The following is a 20746-nucleotide window of genomic DNA, read 5'->3' as shown; positions in this document are numbered from 1 at the left end:
CACAGTTAGCTTCACATGAGACTTGGGTGTTGTTGTCATTAGAGCTAATGACTCCTAAGGGCCATGGGCAGCATGGAAATCATCTCTCCCTGTTAATTCCCACCACACCCATGCACATTAGGGCTCCTCTTTGTGAGCAGCTGGCTCAAGGAGACCAGGGCAGTGCCCCCATGAGATGCAGTGGCCTTTGGGTGGATGCAGCTCTCAGTGCCTGGGAAAGCCTTCTGCAGACAGCAGGCCTCAGACAGTTAAATCAGCTTTCCACGCTGGCTCCCTGACAAATGTCTTTACGTGCTATTTTGACACAGTTGATGCAAAATGACGGCCTGGCTAAATGGGTCAAATGAACTCAGATCTTGACTCAGAGTCACCTTATCAGTAAAATGGAGAGACCTCCGTCCTTCTCTCTGCTGCATCTTTGACTCTCACGCCAGCCATGTGTTAGTACCACCTGGTGACCTGTGTGTCTGCCTAGCTACAGAGACAGAAAGGCCGGAGGGTTTGCAAGCCCAGGAGCTGAAACCCAAGGTCTGTGTGCTCTCAGGTTTGACCCCAAGGGCTTCCTGTGAGCCCACCCCGCCACACCACTGAAGGAGCCAACCCAGGCAGAGGCTTGCTCATCTCCAGAGGCTCCAGCAGTCACTGGTGGTGGTCTGGAGTAGGAGGTGGGGAAGCAAGGAAAAGTGGAAAATATAAGGGGGAGAAAAGAGGAAGAAATGAGTAGCAGAGCTGAGCTGCATGCTGAGAGAGAGCTCGTGTGTATGCAGATGTCACTATGTAATCGTGTGGGGTAGAAACAGTGATAATAGCTACCATTTATTAGGAAGTCTATTGTTTGGGTTTATCACACCTAAAATAGAACATGTGATTCTCCCTCTTACCACTCTCCCACACATCCCTCCCCAAACTCACTTCATTCCCTCATCTTCCCCATCTTAGGAAACAAAACCACCATCTGCCTGCTCCCTTAGGCCAAAGCCCTGCTCTTGGGCATCACATATCTAATCCATTAGCAGCTCCTTCAAACTGTTCCCTGAATCTGACCAGCCTCACCACCTCCACTGCCAGCCCCCTGGTCCAGAGCACCATTGTCCCTCTAGCTGGCCTCCTTTGTTCTCAGTCTTGCTTGGTAGAGCCCACAGCAGCCAGAGGGATCTTTTAAAATCATAAATTAGATCATGAAACTCTTTTGTTCAAATCCCTCTGAAGGCTTCCCGTGGTGTTTAGAACAAAACCCAAATATTTCCTCTTAGTTTATGAGGCCCTCCACGCTCTGGGCCCTGGAGACCTTGGTGGACTTGTCTCAAACCACTCTCTCCCTTTTTCAGTTTGCTCCAGCCTCACGAGTCTTCTTGATGTTTCTTCTCCAACATTGCATTATGACATTTTTCAAACACAAAGTATAGTTGAAAGAATTTTACAGTGAATATTCATATACCTACCACCTAAATGCTACTTTTAACATTTTATTATATTAGCTTTATTACATTTCTGTCCATCTCTCCAGCTAGCCATCCCTCCATCCACCCATCTCATTTTTTAATGAATTTTAAAGTAAGTTGCAGGCATCAGTACACTTTACCCCTAAAAACTACAGCATAAGTATGTACAGAGACTTCTTGATGCTTTTAAGACATGCCAAGCTTATTCCTGCCACAGGGCCTTTGCACTTGTTATTGTCTCTCCCTGGGATATTTTCCTCTCAGACATTTGCACTCATTCACATTTCTCAAGAATTTACTGACCACTGTGTGCCATTTTCTCATTTAATTCAGGTATGTACTACAATGTCAATACCTCATCAAAGCCTTTCCTGGCCACCCCTCACTAACTACAAAAGCACCAACTTCAGATCATTCTAACATCTTCTCTTACTTTATTTTTCTTCATACCACTTATCACAACCTGAACTTTTGTGCATGTGTGTGTATGTGAGCGTGCACACAAATGTGTAGTTTTGAAAGCTGTTTTCTGTTGATCTTTCCTACTAAAATGTGAGCTCCGTGAGACGGGAATTTTATTTCCTGCTACCTTCCCACTTTAGAACAGTAGCTGGGATGAGTAGGCACTCAATACATATTTGTTACATGCATGAACAAATTAAGCTTTTACTATGTGCTAAGGGTTCTACTTATATTATCACATGTAAGTGATATCCTCACAACAGTATCTGCACACTGTCCTCATTTTACAGGGGAGGAAACTGAGGTTGAGTTGAAATGATGTGTCACACAAGGGGCGAGCCACATAAGTAGAGAGTAGTGAGCTGAGATCTAAGTCCAGGTCCCAGGTATCATTAACAGAGCCTTCTTGATGTTTTTAAAACACAATATGTGTATTCCTGCCAGGGCCTTTACACCCACACAGTGTAACTATGAATATACATATATACCATGCTGTATGTCTGGTATTCAATCTGACTCCTGCTTACGGAGAGGCTAGTTATGCCAGGTAGGTGCCCCATGGCCTCTACAGCTAGTGAAGAAATGGAGAGGCCATTCCTGAGCTAAAGAAGATGTTGAAGACTGTCCCTGCAGGGCCCTGGCTGGAGTCACACTTTAGAAAAGCAACTCCAGGAGCAGAGCAGTTGCAGAGCTGGCGAAGGACTGGAGGGGAGAGGTTGAATGCAGCAGCAGTTCAGCAGCCGTTACGATAGTTCAGGGCCTGACATGGAGATGAAAAGACACACTGGAGCTTTGCTTTTACATCAGAATCTGAAGGCTGGAGATTTTGCAAATCCCATACTCATTATCCTTCTCTACTCATCACCCAAGAGGAAGCTCAGATGTCCCTCTCTAATGATGCCACATCAGAGGAAACTTTTAGGTCAAGGGAGAGCAGATGGCTGTGTTCCTCTCAACACCACCTCACTGCCCCGCCATCCACTCCCCATGCTGTCTCTGCTCTTTTTAAGAGAATCCTTATCTCGTTAGGCCCATTCATTGGAGGCCATGGTCACCATGTTAAAGGGTAGGAACGCAGCTGTGCCCTCTCTTCTCTTTCATCTTCCCTGCAACCAAAGTAATGAAGTCACCTGGGGCCTGGCTACAGGGTCCTTCTTTACTCCTCTGTTTGCTCATGACCTTTCATGATTCTTTCATTGCCTTGGGCTGCAGCACCAGCTAGTATTAAGACTTTGATCTTATTTAAGAGGAAAGGAGAGTGATTAGCCTGGCAGGACAGTGTGAGGAGATCTGCTGACCCACCCTTCAGTGAAACTTGTGAAGCCACAAAACAAGCAAACAACCAACCAGTGAAAGCCTCTGGAAACGGTCCTACAGGCAAACAACAGACGAAAAAACAACTATTCAAGAAACTCTATGAAAATCTGGCAAGAAAGATGAGAGTCTGTGCAGTTTGAACCAAGACTACTCTCTCCCTCAACCAGCCCCCCACAAGCTCGGGGAGGCAGACTCCACTACAGACTCCTACAGCCCAAATATAGGGCTTCCTCTCCCACTGAACTTCCAGTGGGAAGGCTTTCTTCCCAGGAGGAACAGGACATCACTGCTTCTCCTCCTGCTCCCAACTTCCTGTTGCTGAGGTTAAGTCCCAGGTGAGTATGGTAGAGAGGCAAGGACTCTTCATTCCACCCAACTTTCACTTACACAATGGAAGTTCTATCTTGGGCAAGGCACCAGTGAGAATATTTGGTCCCTGATCACCTTTGCCCCACCTCATGAGGTGATGATTCCTTGTGAGAAGAGGCAAGCTGAGGGCTTCCTAGGTGGTGCAGTGGTTAAGAATCCGCCTGCCAATGCAGGGGACATGGGTTCGATCCCTGCTCCAGGAAGATCCCACATGCTGTGGAGCAACTAAGCCCATGCACCAGAACTATTGAGCCTACATGCTGCAACTACTGAAGCCCACGTGCCTAGAGCCCATGCTCCTTAATAAAAGAAGCCACAGCAATGAGGAGCCCACGCACAACAATGAAGAGTAGCCTCCGCTTGCCACAGCTAGAAAAAGAAAGCCCGTGCACAGACAAAAAGACCCAACACAGCCAATAAAATAAATAAATAAATAAATTTATTAAAAAAAAAAAAGAGAGGCAAGCTGAGAGGGCCTCAGGCTGCTGCCTTCCTCTCCACAAAGCACTCAGCTTCTGGAATGGGGAGGTCAGAATCTTGCCATTGTCCTTACCCCCAGCTCCAGACTTCTACCTTAGAGATTTTGCCTGGGGGAAGAAGTAGGCTGTAAAATAGCTGCTAATCTTTTCCCAAAGGCATTGACTTCATTTGCAACAGATCTTGGAGAAGTTCAAGTCTAAGGGTGCTCTCAAGAAAAGTGGAGGTTGTGGTGAAGGGCAACTGGGGACAGGTTCACAGATTTAATGTAGATACAGCCCAGATTGTAGGCCAACTAGTTTGGAAGAGATAACCAGAGAATAACAGCTGAGAGGAGCCCTCCTAGGGTCAAAATAAATACCAAACAATGACCTTAGAAACTATTCCTTCAAAGGAGACAGAATTTGATTGGATTGGTTTATAGAACAATTTATGACTGAGGATACTGTTGCTAAGGATAGAGCAAAACATCCAGAAATTGGTGGAGTTTAACAGCTGGAAGTGGTCAGGGAAAGAGAATGCTACCAAAACCATTGTTATCCCAGGCGACTGTGGGCATATGCAAAGCTGTTCCTCTCTGGGAAGTAACATCAGGCTTGACACTACATGTATGGGGGAAGGGAGGTAGGGGAACAAGATGTCAATGAAATAATCCAATCAGTCATTAAACAAACACAGAAGCAAATAACAAATAAGCCCCACAGGGTAGGGACCAGTACCCAGAGTTGCTATAATATTTTATCTAAAATGTCCAGTTTCCAACCAAAAAAAATTACAAGGTATGCCATGAAACAGAAAGTATAATCCAAACACTGCAGAAAAAGAAAAAGAAGCAGACAACAGAAAATGTCTGTGAGAATGACCAGATGTCAAATTTAACAGAAGACTTCAAAGTAGCTGTTACAGATATGTTCACAGCTAAAGGAAACCATGATTAAAGAAGTAAAGGGAAGTATGATGACAATGCCAAATCAAATAGAGAATATCAGTAAAGAGATAAAATTATAAATTAACAAAAAGAATTCTGGAATTAAAAAATACAACTGAAATTAAACATTTACTAGAGGGGCTCAACAGTAGTAGATTTGAAATGGCTGCAGAATTAGCAAACTTGAAGATAGATTAATAGAAATAATGATGAAAGCTGAAGAACTGAGAAAAGAAAGAAGGAAGACAAATGAAAAGAGCCATAGAGAAATGTGGGATACCATTAAATGTGTCAACATACATGTAACAGGAGCAGTAGAAGGAGAAAAGAGATAAAGGAACAGAAAAAAATATTTGAAGAAATAATGGCTGAAAACTTCCCAAATTTGAAAACAATAACCTACACATCTAAGAAGCTCAGCAAACTCCAAGTAGGACAAATGTAAGTAAATCTGCATACAGACACATCATAGTAATAACACTAAAAGTCAGAGACATGGAGACAATCTTGAAAGCATTAAGAGAAAAACAATTTATCACTTACAAGGAATCCAAATAAGATTAACATCTGGGCTTCTCAGTAGAAACAATGGAGGTCAGAAGACAGTGGGATATCACATTCAAAGTGCTCCAAAAAACAACTGCCAACCAAGAATCTTAAATCTAGAAAAGCTGTCATTCAAAAGTGAGGCAAAATAAGAATATTTTCAGATTAAAACAAAAAAGTGTCACTAGCAAACCTACCTAACAAAAGATACTAAAGGAAGTTTTTTCAGGCTGAAAGAACCCTTATAGTAATTTGAATCCACAGAAAAAAACAGAGAGCACTAGTAAAGATAATTATGTAATCACAAAAGAGTATAAATGCATATTTTTTCTCTTTTCTTCTGCTAATTTATTTTAAGTGAAAGTCTATATAATATATGTATAAAATATGTATATAATTTACTGTTGGGCCTATAACATATAGAAATGTAATATATGTATAATATGTTTGCAATTACAGCACAAAGGAGGTGAGAGCAAAGCTGTATTGGGCTAAGGAAATGGCTACAGTTGGTAAAAAAAAAATAATTATAACAATGTACTGTTGTACTAATAAAATTAACCGATGTAATATGTACAACAATAATACCACAAAAACGCAGAAAGGGGAAGAGAACTATATATGAGTAATATTTTCACATGTTACTAGAATTAAGCTAGTACAAATGTGAAGCTCATTCTCAGAGTTAGGCGTATATGGTAAACTCTAGAGCAACCACTAAAAAATAACTCATAATAACAGTTAAATATAGTTTAAAAATTATTTAAAAATTAAAATATGACATTAGAAAATACTTAATGCAAAAGAAAGTAGTAGAGAAGAAATAGAGGAACAAAAACCATGAGACACAGAAAACAAAAAAGCGAAATGTCAGGCAAAAATCTAACTATGTGAATAATAACATTAAATATGAATGGATTAAACAATCCAATTAAAATGCAGAGACAGAGTAGATAAAATAATATGATCCAACTATATGATGTGTATAGGAGACATCTTTAGATTCAATATACAATTAGAGTGAAAGTAAAAGGCTGGGCAAAATAGATTATGCAAACCACAACCACAGAAATCCGGAGTGGCTATACTAATATCAGATCACACACACTTTAACACAAAAAAATTACTAGAAATAAAGAGATACATTTTATAATGACAAAAGGTTCAATCCATTAGGAAAATGTAACAACAATAAACATAATGCAGCTAATAATAGAGCAGCAAAATACACAAGGCAAATGATGTCAGAAATGAAGGGAAAAACAGACAATGCAAAAAATAATTGGAGACCTCAACACCCTACTTGCAATGAAGAATAGAAAAACTAGACAGAAGAGCAACAAAGAAACAGAAAATTTAACATGTAAACCAAGTAGACCTAACACACATCTATAGAATGCACCACCCAACAATAGAATATACATTCTTTTCCAGTGCACATGGAACATTCTCTAGGATATGCCACATTCTGGGCCATAAAACAAACTTCAGTAATTTAAAAGAATATAAATAATACAAAGTACTTTCTCCAACCACAGCAGAATGTAACTGCTGATTTCTCAACAGTAGGAAACTCAAAATTATGAAGAATTAAACAACACATTCCTAAATAACCAATGGTCAGAGAAAAGATGAAAAGAGACATCAGAAAATACTTTGAAATAAATGAAAATGAAGACACAACATACCAAAATGTATGAGATGCAGCTAAAACTGTGCTTAGAGAGAAATTTATAGCTGTAAATGCCTGTATTAAGAAAAAGTGAAGAGCTCAAATCAATAACTTAAACTTCCACTGTAAGTCACTGGAAAAGGAAGAGCAAAATAAACCTAAAGCAAGGAAGGAAATAATAAAGATTAGAGTAGAAATTAATAAAATAGAGAAGAGAAAAATTATAGAGAAGATTAATTAAGCCAAAGGCTGGTTCTTTAAAAAGATCAACCAAATGGACAAACCTTCAGCTACACTGACCAATGAAAAAGAGAAGACTCAAATTACTAGAATCAGAAATGAAAAAGGGACACTACAACTAAATTTACAGAAATGAAAAAGGATTATAAAGCAATACTATGAACATTTGTATGCCAGTAAACTGAGCAACTTAGATGGAATGAACAAATACCTAAAAAGACACAAACTACTGAAACTAACTTAAGAAAAAATAGAAAATCTGAATAGACCTATAACAAATAAAGAGACTGAATCAGTAATTAAAAACAAACAAACAAATAAAAAACTACCCACCCCCAAAGAAATGCCTAGGTCCAAATAGTTTTGCTGCTAAACTAGACCAAACATTTAAAGAATTAATAACTATTCTTCACAAACTCTTCCAAAAACTAGAAGAGGAGGAAACACTTCCCAACTCATTTTATGAGGTCAGTATTACCCGTATACCCAAATCAGACAAAGACAGCGCAAGAAAACTATAGAGCAATATCTCATGAATATGTGTGCAAAAATCTTCAACAAAATACTAGAAAACTGAATCCAGTAACATATAAAAAAAAAAATCATGTGCCACACCCAAGTGGAATTTATTCAAGGAATGTAAAATTGGTTTAATATCCCCCCCATCAATTAATGTAATATATCAATCAACAGAATAAAAAAAAAACAAAAAAATCTCATTATCATCTCAGTAGTTGAAGAAAAAGCATTTGACAAAATCCAACATGATAAAAACACTCAGCAAACTAGAAATAGAAGGGATCTTCTTCAACCTGATAAATGACATCTACGACAAACCTACAACTAAAATCATACTTAATGGTGAAATACTGGATGCTTTCCCCCTCAGGAGCAAGACAAGGAGGTCCATTCTCATCACTTCTAATCAACATTGTACTGGTGGTTCCAGTCAGGGCAATTAGACAAGGAAAAGAAATAAAAAGCATCCAGACTGGAAAAGAAGTAAAATTACGTCTATTCACAGATGCTATGATCTTGTATATAGAAAATCATAAAGAACTCACTAAAAACTATTCAAATGAAAGAACAAATTCAGCAAGGTTGCAAGATACAAGAGCAATATATTAAAATCAATTGTATTTATACATGTAATGAACAATTCAAAATGAAATTAAGTAAACAATTCCATTTACATTAGCATCAAAAAGAATAAAATACTGAGGAATAAATTTAACAAAAGAAGTGTAAAACTCATGTTCTGAAAACTATAAATTATTATTGAAAGAAATTAAATAAGATATTAAAAACTGGAAAGCATCCTATGTTCATGGATCAGAAGACATAACGCTTAAGATGACAATACTCTCAAATTGATCTACAAATCCAGTGCAATCACCATCAGAATCCCAGCTGACTTCATTGCAGAAATTGATAAGCTGATTCTAAAATTCATATGGAATTGTAAAGAATCCAGTATAGCCAAAAAAATCTTGAAAAAGAAGAAAAGTTAGAGAACTCACACTTCCCAATTTTGAAACTTACCACAAAGCAATAGTCATCGAGACAATGTCATACTGACACAAGGATACACATACAGATCAGTGGAATAGAACTGAAAGCCCAGAAATAAACCCATACATCTATGGCCAGATGATTTTTTACAAGGGGGCCAAGATCATTCAATGATTGGGGTAAAGAATAATATTTTCAATTTATGAAGCTGGGACTGGATAGCCACATGCAAAGGAATGATCACACCATATATAAAAACTAACTCAAAATGAATCAAAACAGATTACTTAAACACAAAACCTAAAACTATAAAACTCTTAGACGAAAACAAAGGGCAAATCTTCATAAATTTGAATATGACAAACGATTCTTAGATATAACACCAAAAACGAGCAACAAAAGAAAAAATTGATGAATTGGATTTTATCAAAATTAAAAACTTTAGTGCTTCAAAGGACATCATCAAGAAAGGGAAAAGACAACCCACAGAATATGTTTGCAAATCATTTATCTGATAAGGGACTTACATCTAGAATATAGAAAGAGCTCTTACAACTCAATAATAAAAACACAAATAACCAAATTTTTAAGTGGACAAAGGATCTGAAGAGACACTTCTCCAATGAAGATACACAAATGACCAATAAGCATATGAAAAGATGCTCAGCATCATTAGTCTTGAGAGAAATGAGAATCAAGACCTCAACAAGATACCACAGCACACCCACTAAGTTGGCTATAATCAAAAAGTCAGCTAATAACAAGTATTGACAGGGATGTGGAGAAATTAGAACCCTCTTACACTGCTGGTAGTAATAGAAAACGGTGTAGTCACTTTGGAAAGCACTCTGGCAGTCCCTTAAATGATTAAACATAGAGCTACTGTATGACCCAGCAATTCCACTCCTAGGATGTACCCAAAAGAAATGAAAACAAATGTCTGCATAAAAGTTGTATAGAAATGTTTACAGCAGCATTATTCATAATAGCCCAAAGGTGGAAACAATCCAAATGTCTTTCAACTGACAGATGGATAAACAAAACGTGGTCTATCCACACAATGGGATATTATTCAGCCATAAAAAGGAATGGATTTCAGATTCATGCTACAACAGGAATGAAGCTTGAAAACATAATACTAAGTAAAAGAAGCCATAAACAAAGACCACATATGGCATTATTTCATTATATGAAATGTCCAGAATAGATAAACACACAGAGACAGAAAGTAGATTAGTGGTTACTTAGGGTTGGGGAGAAATGTGGGAGAGACAGGAGAGTAAAGGATGACAGCTAAGGCTATGGGGGTCCTTTCTATGCTGATGAAAATGTCCAAAAGTTGACTGTGGTGATGATTGCACATATCTGTGAATATATTAAAAACTGCTGAATTGTACACTTTAAATGGGTGAACTGTATAGCATGTGAATTATATCTCAATAAAAACAGTTCAAATAAAAGAGGCAGGGAGAGTCCTACCCAGGTTTCAAACCTGCGCATGTGGTGCTGGCCACGTGCACCATCCCTGCACTAAGGGTGAGGAAATAATGACATGGCCACTGTTTTCGTTTTTCTATTGTCTTTATTTCTTACAGGGCAGGGTGACCATGATTCAGGCAGGATTGGGCTTTCATGTGTAAACTGACTGAGACACTATTTTAATACCATCAAAACCTCACCTAATATATACAATATGGATGAATTTCTAAACTTTATGCCAAGTGGAAGAAGACAGAGCTGAAAGACTCTCTTCTGCACATTTCCATTTATATGAAGTTCTAGAACAGACAATAGTAATCTCTGGTGGAAAAAAATCAGATCAGTGGTTGTTTCTTGGGCATTTGGGGCAGGGACAGAATGGGAAAGGGCATGACAGAAATTTCTGGGGTGTTGGAAATATTCTGTATCTTGAGAGGGGTTTGAGTTACACAATTTTTATTGCATATAAAAACTCATGGAATGAAACACTTAACATTTGTATTTTTCAGTGCTGTAACTTTACTTTTAAAAAAGAACCTTGGGAGACTTCCCTGGTGGCACCGTGGTTAAGAATCCTCCTGCCAATGCAGGGGACATGGGTTCGATCCCTGGTCCAGGAAGATCCCACATGCCATGGAGCAACTAAGCCTGTGCGCCACAACTACTGAGCCTGAGCTTTAGAGTCCACAAGCCACAACTACTGAGCCTGCGTGCCACAACTACTGAAGCCCGCACACCTCGAGCCCATGCTCCACAACAAGAGAAGCCACCACAGTGAGAGGCCTGAGCACTGCAACAAAGAGTAGCCCCTGCTCACTGCAACTAGAGAAAGCCTGCACACAGCAACAAAGACCCAACACAGCCAATAAATAAATAAATATTTTTTTAAAGTTGAAAAAAAAAAAAAAAACCATGGGACTTCCCTGGCAGTCCAGTGGTTAATACTGCACTTCCAATGCAGGGGGCACAGGTTGAATCCTTGGCCAGGGAACTAAGATCCCACATGCCGCACACCACGGCCAAAAAAAAAAAAAAAAAAAAGAACCATGAACAATATTGGCCCTTTTTAATGATCTGAAGGTTGAACTGTTTGGGCGAGACGTGCGGTGATGACTGAAACTTACTTTGAAATGTATTAAAAATAAGATGGATTGATGGCTGGGTAGACAGATATGTGAAAAAGCAAACAGAGCAAAACATTAACAATTGTGAAAACTAAGTGCTGTTCACTGTACTATTTCCTTCAACTTTTCAGTGTGTTTGAAGTATTTATTAAAGAAGATACTGGGAACCAATATTTTAGAAACAAGTAAAAATCTTACCCTGATTTCTGTTCGATGCCTAGAACAATCTGATGAAAACTGTGGACCTCTTTTCAGAGGCACACGCTCCTATAGAAACAAAATTTTGCTTGTAATGGGCCTCCTAAAGCCCATTTATGGAAACCTGATGTATGCAGAGTGTTAGTGGCTTAACAGCTTTCTGGATGTAGGTGATAGACAAGGAGTCAAGGGCAATTTGGAGAATTTGGGGGAAATATCAGTGAAAGGATGATGGTGCAGTTATAATTGAAAATTCACACATTGTAACTATATGAGCACATTTCTGTTACCGATTTTAGTGGTTTCTTTGTCTGGCAGCCTGGTTCCTCACTTAGAATTTAATTAATAAAGTTGCTACTGACTGGTTGCCTTAATGTTTTCATTGTTTATTTCTGACAATCAAGGGTTCTTAGCCTAACCATGGTTTCTTTATAAATCTTGGAGACAAAAAGAACAAGCACAAATGGATTTTCCAAACTCACACCCATGATGTGCTATAGACTCAACGCAGGGCAGCAGGCACCAGTTATGTACAGCATCTGCTGAGACAGCAGAGGCAGGAGACACCCAAACAACTAACTATTCCTCCAATCCGGTCACTCATTGGGTGACCCATTGATTACAAGGACGTGGAGTCGTGGTTTTATGGCCAATTTGATCTTTGGTATTTTCAAGAGAAACAAAGATACTGATGGATTCCCTGAATGAAATGTCTTAGAGGAAAGTAGGTAAGAAATCAGGAGGTTCGGCTGCCAACGAATAGCTACATCAATAAAATTCTTTGGACTCAGCTTCTTTATCAGGAACAGGAAGGATTTACACTGGATACACAGTCAGTTAATGTTTCTTAGCCTCCTAGTGGTCCTAAGCTCTTTCATGTATGTTACCTCATTTTAACCTAGACCACAGTTCTCTTTCTGCTGTCATTTCCATTTTACAGATAAGGAGACTGAGGCCAGAGGTTACACGGCTTGTCAAAGATCACATGGCCATAAAGGTCTAGCGTCCAGTGCCCCCTCGACCTTTCCTGCAGCTCAACATTTCTATGACTGTTTCCGCTGGAGTTGGCATGAATGTAAACATTTGAAAATGCAATTAGTTTTTCTCCAAAGAATGTCCATGACTTGGCACCCACACCAACACACAGGATACAGTGAGAGTCTTCAGGGAGCATGAAACTGGCTCTCTCAGGGGTGACCATTGTCCTTCCAGGGTGATTTTTCCTACCTTTGTCATTCTCAGAAACCAGCAGCCTGACAAAGAACAATAGGGGCAGGATCTCCTGGAGAAGCAGATGCAAAGCTCTGATCTAACCCCTTCCAGGGACCTGTGTGCCTGTGCTCTGAGGGGTCGGAGTGGCATTTTCTGAGTGGGTTCCTCTTGGTGGGGTGAAGCCTGCTGGTGTGTCCTGTGGCAGCAAGGCCCGTGCTCTCTGGCCTTCCCCCTCCTCAGTCCTGGTGCCCACAGCACCTTCCATCCCCAGCGGGAGCTGCGGGGAAACGCAGCAGGTGCAGGGTGACTTACAGGGACTTCAGCCCCCAGGAAGGTGGGTCCCCCAGGAAAGCTTCAGGGGTCCTCAGAGGTCACCTGACCCACTTCCCCGCAGACATGTCTGCCTCCACCAGCAGCAGCCCTGACAGGTCTAAATGCTGAAAAATCAGTCTATCTTGTTGGACAAGAGGTGTTTTCCACCAGTGGGAGAAGAGAGGCAGAGAGCCTCAGAGGAAGATCTAGAACAAGAGCTACACACACACACACATCCAGGAATAAACAAGCAACAGATGGAGAGAATAAGAAGGGGCTATTAAAAGTGATGGGGGAGAGGGTGGACTGGAGGTGGTAGGAAAAGAGGAAAGGAAGGAAAGAGAAAAGCAAACCACTGTAAATAAGCCTTTTTGAAAGACTTCATATCTCAAAACAAAGGCTCTGCAGGACACTTTCCTCAGCTCAGGATGACTTTAGCCTCTAAGGTTTCTGGCAGAGCTGAACATGATGCCTAGATGTGCTTTCCTGCCCTGTGACCCAGGCCTGACCCATTGGCTCCCTCCCAGGCCACAGTGACTGGTTCTTGCCTAGGTGCATGACTCAAGGCAGTTCAGCGAGACTTCATCCCAGGAGCTTTCTTAGAACCATTTTGAAAAGGAAGCTCTTTTCCGTTGGGACTTTGGGTAAAAGCATGAGGAAAGCCTGGATTGCCAGAGATCACCACACAGGGAGAGTCTGCCTGAGGATGAAGCCAACACAGAGGGAAGCAGAAGAGCAAGGTGGAGACACATTCCTGACCATATCAACTAAGCTCCTGGATCCAGCGGTGCCTGAAGCCATGCCTACCCTGCAACTTTTAAGTATATGATCTAAATTCCTTTTAGACTTAAATCAATTTGAGTTGGAGGTTCTGTGATTGGAAACTGAAAAAGTCCTACTAGAATATGAAAACCCATCTATGAGTCTTGCCTCTTGTGCCAACTTCCAGAAACCTCACCTGAGTACATACCTAGCTCTCCTGACAAAAATGGTAGCCAACAGGGCCTCGGACTGTCCCGCAAAAGAAACACAAAGGCCAATAAGAGAACTGCTGAAGAATGATTTTTAAAAAGTGAAACTATCACAGGGAGAAAGGAGGGCTGTGCTCAGTCGACACGTGAGGCGCTGTGACTCAGGGCAGCATTGTGACTCTCAGGCTCTAGGGAACTTTGCTTGCATGGGCCCCTTCCTCCACTAAAAAACTGTCAAAAATTATATCTTACAACTACATTGGTATAAAGATAAATACCATCCAGGCTCAAATTATTTTTTTAATTCTTATTTTAAAAGGAATTAAAACATTTTCATGGGCGTTGAAAGCATCATGGGCCCCGGTACGATGACTGACCTGCCTAATGGAAGTGTTGGCCCCAGGCCCATATTATCCAGACTGCTTGTCTACACACTCTAGGCTCCCTAGAGATGAGACGGATTCTGTTTCCTTGTCTGGAAGGGGTAGAAGGTCTGAGGAGTCCCTCAGAGCCCAGGCTGGCCTTTCTCTCTCTACCTGCACACACTTCCCTGGGTCACCACATTTGGCCTTGCCTTTGGGGCCCTCCCCGCACTGGGTCACCCCTGTAGCCTGGAATTGTCATACTGCACGGTGGGGAGCTGCTCTTGCACTGTCAGGTGACAAGACCAGGAGCACCTTGATCACCTATGTCTGGTTCATTGATCTGCCCCAGGTCCTAGCTCAGGCCGGGCACATAACAGATCCCCAGTGGGGGAGGGACAGAGGACAGAGCCTGTTTCCTACTTAGGAAACTCTCGTCACTTAGGATTTGCACTCAGGCAAGGCAGGATATAGAAGGGGAGGAGGCAAGCTGTGTTGGGATGTGGTGAACTGAAGGTCTTTCTGGGTCGCTGTCTGCTCCATATGATGACATGCTAACTTGCAAAGCTACAACAGGGTGGGGGGCAGGTTACACAGGTCACCCCAGCAGGTGGGCAGGCGTGAGTCAGCAGGAGAGGCCCCCAGGTGAGTTCCTTGCCCCGATTCCCCCTCACTCACCTTCATCACTGGTGTGAGGCTCAGTGCCATTGTCATGGTCAACTTCGTCGATGGTCCCTGGCTCACTGTGCGGGCTGTCGCTGCAAGGAAACATGGGGAGGGGACTCTTGGGGGGCTTTGTACCCGCACACTGCCCTCAGCCCCCCACAGGCACTGGGCCAGCCCACCTCTGGGCCTTGACCCAGGTCGGGCCAGGCCCACTTCATCCCATCTTTTCCATCTGACCACCCACGGACCTTCCTAACAGAAAACCACTCCTGGCTCCCTAGCCCATCAGGAAGCTTCTCCCACAGCTGTCCCAGCCCTGGAATTTGCTGGGCTGTCTTCTTGGTAAAGACTGTCAATGTCTAAGTGTTCTGTAAGATCTAGAAGGCAACACTGACGTTTTTCCTAGGAAGGACCACAGGACAGAACAAAAAGGAACTTAGGAAGTACTGAGAGTCATCCATCTGGCCTGGCTCCCTACCTGTCTTACAGCAGAGGTGACATGCTTGGTGAGATAGGTGAAGCTCCCAAGGAGCGGGCTCCTCTGGGCTGCCGCATGGTGCTGTGTGCAAAACCCACATCAGCCCAGGCGGTGAGCAAGCTGCCAACCATGGTGGGCTTAGGGGTAGAGTGAGTCCAGCCCCGTCAAATTCAGTCATTAATGCACTGGGATAATTTCATCAGCTACTGCCCCCTCACTGGATTATAAGCTTCTTGAGGCCAGGGTTCATTCACATAGTCAGCCATTCAGGTTTTTTTTAAATCAAGCCATTGATTGAGTCTTAATCTATGCCAGGCATGGTGCTAGGTAGGAGGGAGGCATTGATGGGTATCACGGACAGACCTTCCCTCATGGGCTGATAAATAAAAGTACTGCAAGTTGAAATGTGTTATATAGGCACAAATGAGCAGAGACAAGAACAGCAGAGGGGACCTACATAGGGTGTCAAGGAAGGCTTCTCAGAGGAAGTGACATTTACAGTACCATTTAAAGGAATATGGACCTTATTATGAAAAATTCTGGATAAGGTCCAGACTGCACAACGGCTTAAGACCTTTCATAACCTGGCTCCTGCTGGCCTGTGGGGCCTCCTCCCTAACCGTTCCCCACACGCAACACTGCAGTCATACAGAAATGCTTTTCATTTTATTGCATGCTCCAGGCCTAGCACATTCTTTGCACACTCTAATCTGGCTGACCCCAGTTCATCCTTCAGGTCTCACTATGTTTCCTCCAGGAAGGCTTTCCTGACCTCCCTACATTGGCTTCAGGGCCTCTACTCCTAGAACTGCCTGTTTTCTCCTCCCTGTGTCAGGGGTTACTCCTGGTGGTGTTACATCCCTGCCCCCTCAGCCCAGGGCCTGGCCCAGGACAGATGCTCAGTAATCATTTGGTGAATGAATGAATGTTGTCCACTGTGATGGGACCCTCAGCCAAATCCTCCTTTTTGGCTTTGAAAACTCTTCCAAAATTACCATGTAATTAACAGTTTTCCTTTCTCATGGGGCACAAATGGGATTAAGAAAAGTGCGGTTGTTATATGCAGTACTTTGGTAAGTATGCTAAGATCTGTAGGTGCCTTCCCAGAGCACTAATTATACATACATGCATACACACACACACACACACACACACACGCACGCACACACACAGCAGCAAGAAAACTGGTAATGGCTGAGAAAACTGTAAAACTGAAAAGCTTCTCTTTGTCCAAAAAGTATGTTTGCTGGTTTCTGTTACAGAACAGGGACAGAATGGCCGCAGGTGCCTCAGATGAGATTAGAGAGCTGCGAACCGGTGTTTCTAAGCGGGAAAGTGTTGCAGAGAAACTAGGCGGGAACGTTTCCCTTCTTTGAAGCTGCTGCCCAAATGTGCCCACAGAACTAAAGCACGGCAAGAGTCCAAGAATACTCTGACAGTCAAAAGACAAACTCCTGTGTGGGCACCTGGCTGAAAGCAGTGTGGGTAATACCTAAAAATACACCTGTGTGTTGTCCTGGATTGGGAAGAAAGAATGAGTAGGAACCCTTTGGTCCCTGTCAGTTGGTGTTCTGAATTTTCTGTCTTCACAGAAATGTCCTATTTTCACCACATTTTAAGGTCTTAGCCTGGGGAAGGTAGTCAGCCCTGAGTTTGATAAGACTCTAAAATATTTCTCCTGAGACCTAGTGTAGCACCAGGTAGACAGAGGTGCCCAACTAGCACCTGTTGGCTTGGCGTGGAGTTCTCAAAGAAAGTAAACAAACTCTGCCAGGAAAAGAGAACTCTAGGTGGCCGGGGACAAGGGTGGAAAGTGTCATTTTCAGGTCAAGAGGCTGAGGTGGGACTTGTCTACCTCCTTGCCGCCTGAGATGGGCTTGTGGCTCACCTGGCCAATGACAGCATGACATCTCCTAACTGATGTGATTAGTTCACTAGACCCAAGCCTCAGGAGGAGACATAATTCTTGGGCTTGTGTTGAAACATTTGGGAAGGAGAGGCTCTTTTTCCACTAGGGATGCTGAGAGAACGGGCTCTAAACTGGAGATGCCTCCTTGAAACTACCAAGGGAGAGATGGCCTCAGAATGAAGCCAATGTAGAAGAAAGCAGAGCCAGGGGCTGGGAATTGCAGGATGAAGTGCTGATGATAGTAGCCGAACCCCCGGATCCAGCTATACCTGAAGCCATGATCCCAGACCTTTTAGTTAAAAGTAAATTCCCATTTTGGCTTAAGCCAGTTTGGGTTGTATTTCTGACCCTTATAAAACAAAAGAGTCTTGACTGACGCACCTGTCCCTCGTATAAGGCTGCTGCGAAGCTCAAATGAGAAAATATGTACAGACCAGAGTACAGACCAGAAGGCAGTAAGAAAATCAAAGGGTTTCTTACTGTTCTGGTTCAACAGTAACCACAATAACAACGATGATAATAATATTAAGAAGAATGGAATCTTACCAATATTCTTCCCCTCCAGCCATGCATTTTTCATACACAGGTCCTTCTAGCTCCCGGGGGCTGGGGAAGATGGCTTCATGATGGATGATGATGGTTTTGATGACTTCGTTTACGTGTGCCTGGCAGGACACAGGGTCTTGCCCATCGGGGATGTGCATGAGGGTGGGCCCGAAGCAGATGGCCAGGTTGTAGGGATCCATCATGTTCTCGTCACTATACTGGGAGAGGCTACAAGAAAGGAGTAATGACAAATCACCGGGGAAAGGCAAAGCCTCCCTGGGGTTTCTTTCTTTTGGAGGCTCTACTCAAGTTAGGAGGGTTCCATGTTCTGATTTAAGAATAGTTGTACCTGCAAAACCTCAGGAGACCCCCTCCCAAAGGAGGCCAGGGCTGGGTCAAAGAGGGATCCCCCTTGGCCAGGCAACTCACTGGTTGAGGAAAGCGAAGAGGTATCTCATGACCACGATGACCACTCGGGGAAGGGTGATGAGGATCTGTTGGATCTGGTGCACCCTCTCAGCTGGGTTCTCCAGTTCTGCAACATAAAGGGGCTTTTCAGGGCGCCTTTCATCCTCAGAGAGCCAAGTGGCTGACATTTGTGAGTCCCACCTGTGAGATCAGCCCATGTGGTTCAGGGGGAGGCAGTTTTACTCTCAGTTTCAGGGATGGAAATGTGACCCTGGCCTGGCCAATCAGAGCATCGTATTCCCCTGGCCACAGGGCTGGGTCCAGGGAGGGGTCCATGGCCTAATCACAACCAATCAGGGTTGATCCTTGGGACTCAGCTGGAGAAATCTAGAGAGGACTTCCCTCTTGAAACTGGATAGAGGAGCAGCTGGGGGCTCCCAGGAAAGGAGAGCGTGCCTGGGAGTGAAGTCAGCACAGAGAGAGAGGGGATAGATTCCTGCAGTTGTCATGTGAGGTCTGGGTTCAGCTGGGCCTAAACTTTTCAGGTATTTGAGCCGATACAGTCCTTTTTATGGGTTAAGTCAGTGTAAGTTGAGTTTCTGTCACCTGCAACCTATGAGTCCTGATGACCACAAGCAGGGACCAGGTTTTATTAAACTCTTTTAAAAACACCAACTGCAGTACAGGCCCAGCACAGAGTAGGTGCTCAGGAAATGAACATTGAATAAATAACCACCTCTTAAGCTGTATAACTGGTCAAAGAGCCTGGTGATGCTTGGGATCTCATCTCTGAGCCCTGTTTTCAGGTCAACCCTAGACATACAGACATTTTATTGGGCCAGGGTTAGGAGCGGCAAATTGGGCTTGTGCTAAGAGTGAGCCACCAAAGCTCCAATGATTATCTGCAGGACTGATGCATAAACCCATGGCAGTTTCTTTTCTCACTCAGTCCCTCCTCTCTCCAGCCTCCACATTTTGTCAGCATGTTCCTTTTAAGACACAACTCCCACCTTTCTCCTCTGTATCCAAGGCCCTTCATGATGGAGCTTCAACCACTCTTCCTGTTTCACCTCCCAGCTGCCGCCCCTTCTCCAAGTATCGGAAGATGATTTAGAGCCACGCTTCTCCGATGAAGTGGGTGTGCACCTCTGGGGCGCTTACAAATATGTGGGGCATTCTCTGGGGTTGTCGCAGTGACTGGAGGGTGCCGCTGGTGTTTGGGATCCAGGGGCCAAGATGCTAAGTGTCCTGAATGTGTGGGATGCACAAGGCACTGCTCTACCCAAAATGCCAGTAGTGCTCCACGGAGAGGCTGTGCCACACCCCTGCTCCCCCCACACAAAGTCTCCCCTGCCCTGGCCCTCTGCACACACTGGTGATCTCTCTTCTCTGCCCGGCATGCTCCAGCCTACCTTCAAGGTCTGGCGCCTCACCCAGGCCTCCACACGGAGTCGTAGGCTCTTGCACACATATTGAGTCCACTGTCCCACGTACAGGCCCCTCCATGCCCTCGGCTTCAGTCACAGTGCCCTAGACCACCTCCACTACCATTTATTAATATTGTTTCTTAAATACATTTCTTTTAAAAAGGAGGCTTTATCTCATTCGATAAATGAGAAACCAGGATCATTTGCCATAATTAGGAGGTAACATAAAAATAGATACAATGAAAGCAAAACAGTGCTTCCAAATTATAGATAGACATTGTTTTCTACAAAAGTTTCTGAGACTGAGGCCTGGCTGTCTCTTTTTATCGGGGAGATGGACTTGTATGGGGTGGGGGTGGGGTGTCACTGCTTGATGCAATCAAGGCTTCGGGAGGGACATTCTCGCACTGTGATTCAAGGCACACAATGTCATGACCTTGTACCAGAGGCCGAACACCTTGTCTGCTCAGGAACTCGGCTATTGGAACTTCTAGAAACATTGGCTGAGCAGGTGACACAGGGTTCAGACACATGCCTTTGTGGCCTGGGATTTCTGAGAGGTGGTCTAGAGCCTGAAGTGGATCTGGAAAGATGAGGAGGAAGGGGCTTTCACACAAGGCAAATAAGAGGATTCAAGCCTCCCTAGGCTCTTGTCACCTCCTGGGGCACCTTCCTGGCTGCAAATATCC

General features: G+C 43.1%; 1 protein-coding gene across 1 annotated transcript in view; it reads right to left on the bottom strand.

Moving 5' to 3' along the window:
• SRGAP3 (SLIT-ROBO Rho GTPase activating protein 3) overlaps nt 1–20746 on the bottom strand; it is a 241245-nt gene that overhangs the window by 14989 nt on the left and 205510 nt on the right. The window contains exons 16-18 of the mRNA XM_057706592.1: nt 18652–18757; nt 18223–18450; nt 15302–15381 (exon numbers count right to left, since the gene is read on the bottom strand). Coding sequence (XP_057562575.1) covers nt 15302–15381; nt 18223–18450; nt 18652–18757 — 414 coding nt within the window. The remainder of the gene's footprint in view (nt 1–15301; nt 15382–18222; nt 18451–18651; nt 18758–20746) is intronic.

Source organism: Hippopotamus amphibius, chromosome 13 (genome assembly GCF_030028045.1).
Source record: "Hippopotamus amphibius kiboko isolate mHipAmp2 chromosome 13, mHipAmp2.hap2, whole genome shotgun sequence".
In the NCBI taxonomy this organism is placed as follows: Eukaryota; Metazoa; Chordata; class Mammalia; order Artiodactyla; family Hippopotamidae; genus Hippopotamus; species Hippopotamus amphibius.
Note: the sequence above shows the minus strand (reverse complement) of the source record. Positions and strands in the feature narration are given on the sequence as shown.